At 46.0% G+C, this 15,333-nt stretch overlaps 1 protein-coding gene across 1 annotated transcript; it reads left to right on the top strand.

Moving 5' to 3' along the window:
• Positions 1-8,888: 8,888 nt before the first annotated feature.
• On the top strand, positions 8,889-13,577 carry LOC308512926 (cytochrome P450 1A2-like; the record flags this gene model as incomplete). The annotated part of the gene is made up of 6 exons (XM_081082646.1): positions 8,889-9,719; positions 10,224-10,344; positions 10,764-10,853; positions 11,098-11,221; positions 12,055-12,141; positions 13,280-13,577. The coding sequence occupies 6 exons, from the start codon at positions 8,889-8,891 to the stop codon at positions 13,575-13,577; spliced, it is 1,551 nt and encodes a 516-aa protein (XP_080938772.1).
• Positions 13,578-15,333: the final 1,756 nt, after the last annotated feature.

The raw sequence follows: 15,333 nt of genomic DNA, 5'->3' as shown, positions 1-15,333 counted from the left end.
AAAAAAAAAAAACAAACAAAAAAAAACAAGTCAGTCCTCCAGGACCGAGAGTAGAGGGGTAGAGAGTGAGTCTGGAGAAGCAAGTAGAAGACATTTAGCACTGTGCCTCAGGGCATTTGCACTTGCTGTTCCCTCCACATGAAAACTATCCCCAAACCCTCACGTCTTGCTTCCTCAGATATTACCTTTTCCATATGCCTTCCTTAACCATTCTATGTAAAACTGTTACCCTGACTCATAGTCTCTCTCCCTTTCCTTAACTTGATTTTTATTTGTAGCACTTAGAAACTTCAGACATACTATGTATTTTACTCTTTCATATTGTGTATGGTCTATATCCCTCAACTAGAATGTAAGCTCCAGCAGAGCAGGGGCTTTTGCCTGTTTTTATCAATCCTTTATCAATAGCAAGCTGGCACATTGTGGATGCTAAATGAATATTTGGTAAATAAATGAATGGAAACTTGTCAAACTCCCAAATAGGAAAATACACCAGGTTTGACATAGCAGAGGCTTGGTGAAATTCTGGGTCCAAATTGGGTCAGCCCAGATATTTTCTTCAGCATCTGCTAGGTGAGTGTCATTTTGCTGCCGGAAGACAGACATAGTCCTGTCTTAGGAAGCTCATCACAACCTGGCCCAGCTTAGGCACCCTGCCTTATACAACCTTCACTGCTATCCAGGATCAGCATCGAGCTGGGCCTCACTGCTGAACACAGGGTCACAATCACCAGAAATTCACAACCTCTTTCAATTTCAAAGCCTCCTGGTTTCTCTCAACAGACTACAGCTCCTCTCTCCACAATCTGGCCCCACAACAATAATCAGTAAACAGCAGGTTTTATAAATACTCTCAGCAGAGAGGGCTCTGCAGGATTGAGACAGGAGACCTCCATGGGTTGGTGGGTGGGAAGGGCTGCAAAGATACAGACCCTGGAACACTTCTCAGAGAAGGGAGAGGAGTGGCCCAGAGGTTCTGGGCTGGCTCTAGATGGAGGGTAGTAGAGATGAAGGTAGACCTTCTTTTTCCTTTTTTCTCTTCTTCCTTCAATACTCTCAATTTGATTGATTATACCCATATGAAATATCAGAACTTGATTAATTGTGCTCAGGTTGGCAATACCTTATTGCTGGGGAAATGTTTTCCAGGCCAGTGTGTTGTGAAAGCAGGTCTGAGGACATGTTGACTTCCTGAAGGGCATGCTCAAGGCCATGCTAATGTTCCAAGTTAAAGACGCCCTTTTGTATATTAAACACAAAGGTTTGCTGTTAGTGACTGTTCTTGAACTCTCATCAAATCAGGGTCTCTGAGGAACCTACTTTGTCAACCAAATGCTTCTGGATGTGCTTCCCCAGTCTCTGCCAAGAAGATGGTGTCATTTAGACCTATCAGGGCACAGCCTGGCTGTCCCACCAACCAGTGAAGGGCCACTCAACCAACTTGGGGACCCTCTTCCAACTGTTCCACCACCTGTAGACATCTAGTAGCCATCTCCCCACCTTGATTTTTCCTTCTTCCCAACACTCTCCCCACTTCCATTTTATCCAGGTATCCTCCATATTCCTTTCCAGAGCTATGTGCTTTGTGCAGAGGTCCTCAAACTCCCAGACTCAGGCAGTGGTCCTGGCTGGTCTGAACCAGTCATCGTGGCCTCAGTTGCCTTGTTGGTGTTTGGATTAAACTTGGATCTGTGACATGATTCTGACCATGTAGGAGAAATCTGGTGGGATAGCTTTTAGGAAAGGTTTTCTCACTCTTACAAAGGATACATGGCAAGAGATGCACTCTTGCCCCTCTGGCCTTTGTCATGTCTGGATGTGATGGCTGAAACTCAGTAGCCATGAGAGAGCCAGCCTGGGAGAAAGGCTGACCTTCCAACGATGGTGGAGCAGAAATTTGCCAAGAACCATTTTATTTTATTCAGTGTCCTTGCAAGAAACAGGTCCCATTCAAACTGGTCATTGAGGAGAGTTTAATAAGGGGACTATTTACAAAGGTGTGGGCAAGGTATAGAGAAACCAAGACAGGATAGTGTGGCACCATATGATTAGTAACAGAAAGGAGCCCTCATCGTCTTGGGCTTGAAGGGGTAAGAAGAAGAAACTGTTCCGGAACCCAGAGAGAGAGAAACTGTAAGAAGAGAAGAGCTGCCTTGCAGGAGCTGTGGCTTACCATGGTGACTTTGCAGGGAGGGTCTAAAGAAAAAATATCCCACTCGCACTCTCCTCCCCTACTTCCATCTCATGCCAATGCCATCCATTGACTGAATGCAACAAGAAACCAAAATATGGGGGAGCCCCTTGACACAGTTTGCAGAGGTCAGCCTCTCAGTGCACACAGCAGGGCAGAGAAGCAGGGGGAGTAGAGGATTTTCAGCACAACCTGGGTCTGCAATTACCTCATCCCTCTGCCTGCCTGCTAGTTGTAAGTCTCCTCCCTGAAAGCAGGGCCTGTCTTACTCACTGCTGTAAGTTTCCTCTGAGAACAGTGGAAATAAAACCAAAGCAATATGGCACTGTGGTGTAAGTGCCATGAGAGAGCTATGCCCAAAGGAAGAGGATCTGAACCAGAGTAGGGGTCAGGACACTCCAGAGGAGATGGGCTTAGAGCTGACTTTTGGAGGATCTATTTTAATGGACAGATGAGAATGTTTTGTCATTAATGCATCATTATACTGCAGTATGAATTAGCATTTCTAACCTGGAAGCAATGTATTTCCTTCAGGGTGTTTGTTGGATGGGGAAGAAGTGGGAACAGCATGTACGAATGCACAAAGGCAGAAAACTAAAAGAATTATAAGATGTTCCCTCTGATGGGTGGAAAGATGCATGAAAGGGAGGGAGGACTAGGATAGGAAATGAGGCGAGAAGAGTAGGAAATGGCTCACATGCTGAGCTTAGATGTTTGAAGTTGGTTTTAAATGCAATTTCAGAAAGTTCACTTGGGTGGTAGTGTGGAGCAGGGTTTAAAGAGGGATGAGGTGGGAAGGGCTCCTAGAGCTATGCTGGCCAATACAGTAGCCAGTAGCCACAAGAAACTACTTAAATTTAAAATGAAATAGAATTTAAAATTCAGTATGTCACTTATACTTGCCACATTTCATTCAACAACCACAGGTAGCACAAACAGAGAACATTTCCACCATTACAGAAAGTTATTTTGGACAACACTGGTCTAGAGACAGTGAGGCCAAGTAGGCGGTTCCTGCAAAAGTCCAGGTGGGAAGTGAGAATCTGAGAAGCTGAGTGCCACAGTAATGGAGAGAAAGGGTCAGACTCAAGAAGTACTTAGGAGGCAGAATCTTGAGAATTTGGTGGGAGGTGACAGAGAAGCAATCTTCAAGGATTCCCAGGTTTCTGGCTGGGGCGGTGACCCAGAGGGAAGATGTTTGAGCAAGAAAATGAAATGAACCATTTGGTCATATTGAGGATGGGGGCCTCTGATTGACACAGGCAGTGAGTGAATTGGAAGTCCAGGACTGAAGTTCCAGGTCCCTACCCAATAGATTGTGAGACTCCCAGCTCTAATTATTCACCTACGCTTCCCACAGCAAGAATGTCCACAAAGTCCTTCCTCTGTATCAGGTCTGGGCTGAGATGAATGCATCTCAGCCTCTGCCCTCAAGGGGCCCTCCACCTGGATTAGAGTTTGGGTTAGGGGTTGGCTAGCCCAAAACTAGCTGCGACAGAGGTAAGAATGGAATAGTGAGAATGGTGAAGGGCACAAGGGAGGACCCGCCCCACTAAGAAGAGGAAGGGGCTGCCAATTGCTGCAATCTGGCCACCTGGCCTGGCTGATGAATGTACACTGAATAAATATATTGAGTGACCTAGGGGTGCCCTTTACCCTTCCTCTCCCCTTAACCTTAGTCACACCCTGCCTTTCCCTGGGCTCCTTGCCGCTGAATAGTGAATTCTGAATGTGCCTCTCCCCTGCACCATGCCCACTGAATTGCTTTCCCCCACATTCTGGCTCTGAAGAAAATTACTTAATATCTCCAGGACTCCATTTCATCAACTACAATATGAGGCTAATGGTAGTACTTACCTCATAGGGTTACTATGAAGCTAAAACAGAGATGCCCAATGTAGATGCTCAATAAATTTTAATTATAAGAATTATTGCCCTGAAATTTATGGGGAACCCGAGGAACTTTTAAAAGGGAAATGGTCAATACATAATACTCCAGAACAGCTGAAATGAAAACAGTTGAAAATAATCCAGTGGTGGTGAGAATGAAAAGCAACTGACACCCTCATACACAGCTGCTGGGAATAAAATTGGCTAAACAACTTTGAGAAATTGTTTGGTAGAATCTACTGTTGCCGAGTTAGGCCCTGCCTATGACCCAGCATTTCAATTCCTGAGTCTATATACAGCAGAAACACACACGAAACACGTGCAAGAATGCTCAGAGCAGCCAGGCTCAACACAGCTCAACATGGAAAACAACCCAAATGTCAACCAACCGTTGAATGGATAAACTGTTGTGTATTCATATTATAACAAAACACCATACAACAACTATAACTACACCCACCATTATCAATGAATCTCATAAAAAAGAATAAGTGACAGAAACCAGATACAGGAGTGCATTCTGCCCACTGGATCATACATTTAAACGGTTGAAATGGGCTCTGGCCGGTGTGGTTCGGTTGGAGTGTTGCCACTGAAAGGTTTCAGGTTCAATTCCTGGTCAGGGCACATACCTAGGTTGTTGGTCAGGGCGCATATGGGAGGCAGCTGATTGATGTTTCTCTCTCACATCGATGTTTTTCTCTCTTCCTTCCCCTCTCTCTAAATCAATAAGCATGTCTTTGGGTGAGGATTTTAAAAAATGGTTGAAATGGTTCATTTTGTTTTATATTTTACCATGATAAAAAAAGTGGAAAAACATCTTAGAACACAAAGAGTACCTTAATGTAAACTAGAGACTTTAGTTAGTAATAATGTGTGAATATTTATTCACGAATTGTAACAAATGCATTACCCTAATACAAGATGTTAATATTAGGGGAAACCATGCTGGGGATGGAGGCATATGGAAGCTCTCTGGAGTTTCCACTTAATTTTCCTTTAACCCTAAAACTGCTGTAAAAACAAAATCTATTAATGTTTTAAAATCCATGCCAAAAAAAGTACACACAGAATGATTTCATTTGTATAAAGAACAAAACTAGTGTAAGCTCTTAGAAGTTGGGGTCATGGTTACCCTGGAGGGTGCTGACAATGTTCTGAATCTTGATCTGAGGCTGGTTACATGGCTTTGTTAAAACTGTCAAAATTCATCAAACTGTGCACATATCTGCATTTTTTATACCTTGTAATTTAATAAAAAGTTTTTAGAAAATCTTAAAAATAATGAGATAGTCTCTCACATAGAAATCCAAACGACTCCGTCCTCCAGGGAGGGGAGTAGAACTCCCACTCCTTAGGTGTGGGCTATGCATAGTGACTTCTTTCCAAAGAGCACAGAATGGAAAGGGGAGAAAGGAGTCACCTCATTGTGGAGAAGCCTGGTAAACACTACTTCCACCACCTGATCAAGGCCAATATCAATCATCCTAAGTTAGGTTGAAAGTATGTACCCTAGACATGATGTGATGAAAATGACACTTTACTTCTGTGGTCTTCCTACCAATAACCCATAACCTCAGCCTTACCATGAGAGAAACAACAGACAAATTGCAACAGTGTGCCTCCTGGTGGTCAGTGCATGTTCTGCGTGTGCCTCCTGGTGGTCAGTGCATGTCATATCATCCAGTTGTTTGATTGTTGGGTTGTTCCGCCATTCGGTCTATTTGCATATTAGGGTTTTATATACATACTAGGGGCCCAGTGCACGGATTCGTGCACCTTGAAAGGAACTGTGGGCTGCAAGGCTACGGTAGGCAATGGGCTGGGTCTTGGCCCATCCTCCGTGCCTGCACCTGCCCCTCCTGCCACGGCCCCTGGTCACCTGTCTGTTGGCAGCCCCACTCCTGCTGCCTCCACTCCCACATGCTGATGGTGCCGGCCCTGCTCACACACACTGACAGCGTGAAATGATTGGGGCCGGCTCCAGCAGTGGATGTGAGTGGGACTGGCGCCGTCAGTGGTGCAAACTGTGCTGACCTCTTGCTTGCCCTCAGCTCATTCCCACAGGGCCTGCCCTATAGTCTGTCACTGCTGGTGACCCCTTCTGCAGTGAAGTCTCATTCATGCCGCTGAAGTCCAGTTCCCTTCGGCATGAGTCTCCCATCAGAAGACTCACATCCTGATAAGCTACCCAGTTCTGGCCATGTAGGCTGCCTTCCGCTACCCTCACCTTCACATGTTGTTCCATGCAGTCTCTATGTTCACATATTTTCCCCAATTCCAGGGATATGTGTCAAGCTGGAGCAGAGTGTATCATCCAGAGCACATTCTTCTAAAGCAGTGGTTCTCAACCTTTCTAATGCCATTACCCTTTAATACAGTTCCTCATGTTGTGGTGACCCCCAACCATAAAATTATTTTTGTTGCTACTTCATAACTGTAATTTTGCTACTGTTATGAATCGTAATGTAAATATCTGATATGCTATATGTGTTTTCCGATGGTCACGACCCACAGGTTGAGAACTGCTGTTCTAAAGGTTGACTTCCCAACTCTAACGCTCTGTTAATGTAACTTCCTTGTGCCTCCATTACCTCACTTAATATGATAATAGTATTAATTTCTATCCCATAGGATTACTGAGAATATGTTTTGTTAATACATATTAAGCTCTTAGAACAATGCTGGGCCCATAAGTATCCAGCGCTATAAAGTGTGTGCTAAGTACACATAGGCCACAGTGTCCCTCACCTGCATGCCACCCACTTGGACTCAGGGCCGGGGAGTCCCCTTCCAGCAGGCATTCCACTCTTAAAGTTTGGGCCTCCTGGGATTCCCTTCACTTGGCTTTGTGAGATGGGGAGGTGCCTCCTTCCTTCCCCAGGGGGAAGAGAGAACTGCTATGGGACTCCTTAGCAAGCCACAGCCTTTCACCTAAATACAATGAACACCCACATACTTTCACAGATGTTCATGGAGAGCTGGCATTTGTGATGTCTACTCTCTTTCTCCTTTCTATAGATATACAGGTAGATATACATTTTAAAACAGAATTCTTTAAAACTATGTTTCAGAAATCATGGCATTTTATCTTCAAACACCATAGTATTCATTAATCTACTAAGAAGTTCTAAAATATTCTCCCACATAATCATGATACTATGTTCAGACTGAAGAACATTAATTCCATAATATGTCATCTCCAGTTCTTGTTTGTGTGTCTTAAATTGTCCCAAAAATGTCTTTTGTAGCTTAAAAATATTTTTTAATTCAGGACTCAATCGAGGTTCACATATTGCATGTGGTTATGTCTCTTTAGTCCCTTTGCTTAGAAAAAGGTCCTTGCCTTTTTTTTTTTAATGACATTGACCATTTTGAAGAGTGTAAGACAATTGCCACGAGGAACAGCCCACAGCATGGATTTTCTTAATTCAGTTTTACCATCTCTTATTGTGAGGGAGGAGGGTGAGGAGCCTCTCTTTAGAATGCCTCTCTTGTCATTTCTTGGTTTCAGAATAAGGACTTGGGCTGAAATTCAGAGGTGGCTGGAACACTCTTTTTCCTTATCTGATTTTGCAGGTTGCTGGAAGAGTACTACAGAACACCCTTCTGAAGAGGAACAGTGAGCCTTCTGACTGGCCTGGACTCAGTGCCCAACAGGGTCCTTCACTATGGGCACAGTGGAAAGAAGGATGGACTAGTCCAGAGGCCTCTCACTTCCAGCACCCTGCCTTGTCCTCGAGAGAAATAATCTCCCCCAACCTGGGACCCTGAAAGGAGCTGGACATTCCTCCCCAGAGACACAGCATCTATCCTGAAGAGCTGCCCCTGGGCCTGGGTAGTAGGTGGAGCCAAGAGATCATCGTCTGATTCTTCCAACTTTATTCAGTGACTTTGCTATCAGGTGACCAGGACAGCTGGGTCAATATAGGTGTTTATAAAAGGCACCAACACCTGGAGCCAGAACCTCTGCACCAGTCCCCACAACCCTACGGATCTCAAGCACCTGCCTCTACAGGTACCATTCTTGGGCTCATTCCCAGTCTCTGGGACCCTCACCCCAACCATATATCTTGGGAACAGTGGAAGTGGAGGGGTGGGGGGGAACTTCGGTGAGGTATAGGAGGCCCAAGTTCTAGTCCTTACTGCCTAGCTCCAGACCTCAGTTTCTCCATTTTTAAGTAAGCCATCTCTAAGGACCCTTAGTGTGACTGATGTGAAGAGATGGGGAGGTTCCCTCTGGCTGCAGTCCAACCTCAGCCTCCAAGATGGGTGGGGCATCTTAGGAGGAGGTAAACTTCTTGTTCTTGATAAAGACTACTCCAAGAGAGGGGAATTATAAGCCATTTGTATCAATCCTGGGACCTTGGCCCCTCTGTTTTGCTGGATAGGAACACCTCTCTATTTCCTGGGTATGAGGCAGTATCAGCAGGAAGCCAGCACTGGTGGGGCCCCTTTGACACAATGCTCAGCATACACCCTATGCTGGGGACTCGCAGGGGGTGCTTCCCCATTGTGAAGTGGCCACTTGCTTCTACCCCAGCCTCAGAATTGGAAATTGAGGTGACAGGAGAAGGGAAAGCTATGGCTGGGAATTCAGACACTTTCTAGCCTTTAGATTCTGTGATGCACTAAGGGTGAGCTCCTGGCATGCAGAATTCATGGTACATGTAACAGTCTTTCTGGTGTCTAGCTGAGAGCCACGCACAGAACATGTGCCAGTGTTTATTGACTGAGTGAAGGAAGGAAAGAAGGGCTCGATCTTGATCCTGTCTGGTTCCTCTTTCTTCTCCTGCAGTTGGTACAGATGGCATTGTCCTGGTTCAATTCCCTTTGGGCCATGGAACTTCTCCTGGCTTCCACCACCTTCTGCCTAATATTCTGGGTGTTCAGGGCCTGGCAGCCTTGGGTCCCCAAAGGCTTGAAGAGTCCTCCAGGGCCCTGGGGCTGGCCCCTGCTTGGACACATGCTGACCTTGGGGAAGAACCCACACCTGGCGCTGTCACGACTGAGCCAGCGTTATGGGGACGTGCTAGAGATCCGCATTGGCTGCACACCTGTGCTGGTGCTCAGTGGCCTGGACACCATCCGGCAGGCTCTGGTGCGGCAGGGCGACGATTTCAAGGGCCGGCCTGACCTCTACAGCTTCACCCTGATCACTGATGACCAGAGCATGGACTTCAACCCGGACTCTGGACCGGTGTGGGCTGCCCGCCGGCGCCTGGCCCAGAATGCCCTCAACAGGTTCTCCATTGCCTCAGACCCAGCTTCCTCATTTTCCTGCTACCTGGAGGAACATGTGAGCAAGGAGGCTGAGGTCCTCATCAGCAAGTTCCAGGAGCTGATGGCAGGGGCTGGCCGCTTTGATCCCTATAATCAGGTGGTGGTGTCAGTGGCCAAAGTCATTGGTGTCATGTGTTTCGGGCAGCACTTGCCCCAGAGCAGTGAGGAGATGCTCAGCCTTGTGAAGTACAGCCATGAGTTTGTGGAGACTGCCTCCACTGGGAACCCCGTGGACTTCTTCCCTATCCTTAAATACCTGCCCAACCCCACCCTGCAGAGATTCAAGGCCTTCAACCAGAGGATTGTGCAGTTCCTGCAGATAATGATCCAGAAGCACTATCAGAACTTCGACAAGGTGAGCCCAGCACACAGGTAGTGAGAAGGCACCCTGCAGAGCCTGGGTGTGCCCTCTCACCCAGCTCCAAAGTACCCACACAGGTGATGTGTAGCCAAGGCCTAGGAAGGCTCTGGGACACCTGGGAATCAGCTATGTGAACTGAAGTTAATTATTCCTTCTCCCACTCTGGTCTCAGGTTCCTCATAACAATAGCCTCCTTCTCAGAGCAGCTCAAAGGGCAGAGAGAGAAGGTTTTTGTTCTGCAGGAACCTGAACCTTGACACTCAGCTCTGGTGTCACTTTGCTTCCCTTACTCACACTAACCTCCTCCTTTGAAATTGGACCCCTACGGTTATTGGGATGGTCAATGGGGCATGAAATGATACCTTAAGCCCTCCTGCTGTGAGCCTAACCCAATGACTGGAGGTTTGGGGGGAGGGAGCGAGTGCCAGATGGGTTGGGGGCAAGGTCCAGCCTTTGGCCCTGGAAGTGAGGAGTGCCTCTAAACTTGTGATCCCTCAGGACAGTGTTCAGGATATCACAGGTGCCCTGTCCAAGCACGGCAAGAAGGACTCCAGACCCAGTGGTGGCTTCATCCCTGAGGAGAAGATTGTCAGCCTTATCAACGACATTTTTGGGGCTGGTAAGAGCCAGGTCCCTGCCCCTCCATCCATCAGTGTTTGCTGTTCACCCACAGCACTTCCCAGTACCCAAGTCCATCAAATAATTATTGAACCACATGCCAGACGGTGCAGGACATAGAGATCTGGCCCAAGTTCAGGGTTTGAGCCCAGGCTGTGCCACCAACTCCCAGGGGAAACTCAGCTAAGTCCTTCTCCTTCTCTGGATCTCAGTTTCCCCATTTGAACAATAAAGGGCTCTCTGGCCTATGAGTCTCAGCCCCTATAATTCCAGCAACTAATTATGAAACCAGTGACTCAAGGTTGGGGGCAGGAGGTCAGGAGAGGGAGACAGAGGAAGATAATGCTTATTACATACATGGTGGGTGCTTGGTAAATATTGGTTTCTTGTTCCTTCCTCACCTTGCCCCTCGCTGCCCAGGATTTGACTCGGTCACAACAGCCATCTCCTGGTGCCTTATGTACCTTGTGACAAATCCTGAGATACAGCTGAAGATCCAGGAGGAACTGGGAATGCATAGAGAAGCCTTGGGATCCCAGATCATTTGTTCAATCTATATACAGCTGTTACATGCAAACCTTGTGCATACAATGTTGTCCACCCTTGTCTAGGAGGTGCTGAGGGAGGTTTAGTGGGTCTCAACATGTAAATAGATATAGAGTGACACCACATTGAGTGGCACTTGGTATAATAGGGGACACCATGGAGCAGTCAGGGCAACCCCTAAGCCCTGTCTGTCCGCTGTGCCCTGCAGACACAGTGGTTGGCAGGGCACGGTGTCCCTGGCTCTCTGACAGACCCCAGCTGCCTTATGCGGAGGCCTTCATCCTGGAGACGTTCCAACACTCCTCCTTCGTCCCCTTCACCATCCCCCACAGGTGACGCCTGCCTATTCTGCCCTCCCACCTCTCTTCCTAGTTTCTCAGCTCTGGCCCTGGCTCAGACCTCAGCCTCTTCTTCCTGACCATGACACAGGTTCCTCACAGGCTCTTGGCCTCTAGTCTACCCCTATTCTGTCCAAACACAATAAAACAACCCAGCTCTCAGGAGAAAATCACACTCCTGACCTCAGCGCTCATTCACCTCTGCTGCGTTCTCTCCCTACAAGTACTCTCAATGTAACCAGTCTGGCCCTTTACAAGCATGATTTAGCCAGCCTCCAATTTTGCTTATGCTGGGCCTTCTGCTTGAAATGCCTTGTAATCTCTTCTCTGGCTACCAGAATCCTATCCCTGCCCAAGATCAATCCTGACAAAACTTCCTCTCCTCTAGAACCTTTCTTGACTCATCTAGCTGAAACAGCTTCGTTTCTGAAATCTTGTAGGACTTACAGCCATTTGTCCTTAATTGTGTCCTGGGATTTTAACAATGTTAAGAGAGATAGTGAACACTTCCTCTGCCCTCATATTGATCTATTTATTCCCAGAGTGAGAGTCCTGACTCCTCAGCCAGGCTGGGAACTCCCCAGTACTCCAGAGAATGGCCAAGTGCATTAACTGGGCACAAACAGAAGTATAGTACACACTTGTTGAAGTGGAAAAACAGGAGCCAAGGAAGGGGAAGGATAGTTTCCCCTCTTCCCTCCTTCTGACATTTCATTCCAGTGGTGGATAGGCTCTTGGGGTGCGGTAGAGGTAGGAGCAAGAAGCACCCAGAGATGTACCCTGGTTTTCCAGCTCCTGAGCCTGACAGAGCCCTCTTTCCTCTTCAGCACAACAAGGGACACAACACTGAATGACTTCCATATCCCCAAGGAACGTTATGTCTTCATAAACCAATGGCATGTCAATCATGATCAGTGAGTACACATTCCCCACTAAAATATGTATGCAGCTCAGCAGTCAAGAAGGCTGTTTGTCCCTCTAGGAAATGGTTATATAATAAAGGAATGGTGCCTCAATTGCTGTATAGTTTTCTCTAGGTGACAAAGTGTAGGTCTATGTTTTTCAAACTTCAGTGCAATAAGACTTAACCAGGGCCCTGGATAGGTGTGCTCAGTGGTTAGGGCATCAGCCTTCACACCAAAGGGCAGCCAGTTTGATTCCTGGTCAAGGGCATGTACCTGGGTTTCAGGGCTGATCCCTGTTCCTGGTTGGGTGCATGCAGGAGGCAACCAATCGATGTGAAACACATCGATGTTTCTCTCTCTCTTTCTCTCTCCCCTTCTCTCCCTCACTTCCACTCTCTCCAAAAATCAGTGGGAAAAAATATTCTCAGGTGAGGATTAATAAAAAAAGAATTAACCAGGATGTCAGTTACAGATTATGGCATGCCATCCCCCAAGATTCCACTTTGGTAGCTAAGGTGGAATACTGAGGTGATTCTGATGTGAGTGGCTTAGGAACCTCTGTATGGAAAATCACACTTTAGTCTATAGGTAGGGGGACCACATAATTTACCATCCAAACAGGGATACTTCTGAGTGTGGGAGGCTATCAGTAATTACTCCACCTTGGCCAGGTGGCTCAGATGGTTGGAGCATCATCCCATCTACTGAGGTTGTGGGTTGATCCCTGGTCAGGGCACAAACAGGAATTGACAGTGGGTGCATGAATGGGTGGAACAACAAAAGTCAATATTTTTCTCTCTTTCTCTCTCCCTTCCTCTCGCTCTCTTTAGAGTTAATTAATTTTTTAAAAAATTACTCCAAAACAAAAAGCACAAATCAGGATATAATATGGGTTCCCCTTTTATATTAATTAGAATGAAGATAATTTAATATTAAAAAGCACTGTTTTCAAGGCTGGTCATTTTAGAAAGAGCTTTGTAAAAGAAATAAGCATTAAAGTACAGTTTGGTCCCTTTCCCCCTCTCTCCTCTTATTGCTATCTATTCTAACACTGGTGGTATCAACAGAAGTCTGTTCAGACATCTCCAGGACTGTCCTCCCCGGGCTTCCCAGTCCAAAGATCCCAGCTCCTCTGGTTCTCTTGCAGGAAGCTGTGGGGGGACCCATCTGAGTTCCGGCCAGAGAGATTCCTCACTGCTGATGGCACTACCATCAACAAGACCTTGAGTGAGAAGGTGATGCTCTTTGGCATGGGCAAGCGCCGGTGCATAGGGGAGGTCCTGGCCAAGTGGGAGGTCTTCCTTTTTCTGGCCATTTTGCTGCAGCAGCTGGAGTTCAGTGTGCTACCAGGAGTGAAAATGGACCTAACCCCCATCTACGGGTTGACCATGAAGCATGCCCACTGTGAGCATGTCCAGGCAAAGCTACGCTTCTCCATCAAGTGAAGAAGACACCAGCACGCTGAGACAGAAGGATGGATGGCAGTCACCCATGGGCCTCGGCCCTTTTTCCTTTCCTTCTCTTTTTTAATAACAGCTTTATTGACATATAATTCATGCAGGAGAAGAGAATTTCCCCCTTCTTCTCTTCTAGGCTCCTTGGCTGGTCTAAAAATTAAATTGACATAAGACGAATTAAGAGGAGAAAAACAAATTTAATTTTGTACATACAGTAGCCCATAGAAATATGAGACTCAAAGAAGTCACCAATGCAAGCAGCTTTTATACCTTTAAAGCAAATGAAGAGTTATTTGTACAGATTTGACAAAACAAAGGAGTTTGAGTTTGGGGTAGCAAATTAATAAAGAAGTAACAAAGTTTGTTTATAAAGCTTTCTTGGCCTTGAATTCCCTATCTCTGGTAATAAGAATGGCTACTACCCTCCTGATATAGGGAGGGTATCTTCACATAGAAGATTCATTTCCTGCTTTCAGGGGGACAAAGGAGGGGCAGAGAGGCCCTTTTTATTAGCTGTTTCTTAAATATCTTTAACTCAAAATAATCAATGTGCCAAAATGGAATGTTTTAGGGTGGCTTATTTTGCTCCCCATCATTCACATGCCATAGAATTCACTCCCTAAAATGTACAGTCCATGGCGCTCAGTATATTTGCAGAGCTGTGCTACCAGCCACCATCAGTTTTAGAACCTTCTCATCACCGGCGGGGGCGGGGGGGGGGGGCGGGCGGGCATACCCATTAACAGTCACTCCCTATTCCCCCCTAACCCACCTTCCCTGCCCTATCAACCCCAGGAAATTACTACTTTTCTTTCTGTCTCTATAGATTTGGCTACTCTGGACATTTCATATAGATGAAATTACACAGAAAGTGGTCTTTTGTGACTGGCTTCTTTACTTAGCATGGTTTTAAGTTTCATCCATGTTGTAGCATGTATGGTTTCTTGAGTACTGAGACTGGGCTCATGTTTGTTTCCTCAGCCATTTAAGAGTAAATCTTTCGCTACTCTCTCTTATCTTTTTTCCTGTATGATCCAAGTCTTTGAACACTTAAAGGAAACAGGGAGGAAAGGACCCAGTCTTGTGGGCCAAACCCAGATAGGTGAATGGGGATCCCTCATGTCCCATCTTCAAAAAATAGAACATCTTACTTCTCACACAGTCCTGATTTGTTCATCCACAGCTAGGGGAGGATAAACTCCCCAGAAATGCTTGGGTTACGTGCAAAAGTCCCATGTCTCATCAAAGACACTATCAAAATTATGAAAAAATAAGGCACAGGATGGGAGAAAATATTTGCAATTAATATATCTAATAAGAGATTAATATCAAGAATATAATCAGGAACTCCTACAACGCAACAACAACAACAAAAACCCCAAAACCCAATTCAAAAGTGAGCAAAAGACTGAATGAACAGTTCTCTAAAGTAGATATACAAATGGATAAGTACATTAGTTATTAGGGAAATGCAAATCAAAACCACAATAAGATACCATTTCACCTACTGGAATAGCTATTTTTAAAAACTGGATGATTATATTTAATCCCCAACATTTATAGGGAACTCATACAACTTAAAAAAAGGAAGATAAACAATCCAATCAAAAAATGGGCAAAGGACCTAAATAGACACTTTTCAAAAGAGGACATTCAGAAGGCCAAAAGGAGAAACATCAATGATGAGAGAGAGGAGAAACCAAGATGGCGGCATAGGTAAACACTGGAGTTTGCTGCCTTGAAC

Source organism: Myotis nattereri (assembly GCF_964212035.1).
Source record: "Myotis nattereri genome assembly, chromosome: 1".
NCBI lineage: Eukaryota > Metazoa > Chordata > Mammalia > Chiroptera > Vespertilionidae > Myotis > Myotis nattereri.
Note: the sequence above shows the minus strand (reverse complement) of the source record. Positions and strands in the feature narration are given on the sequence as shown.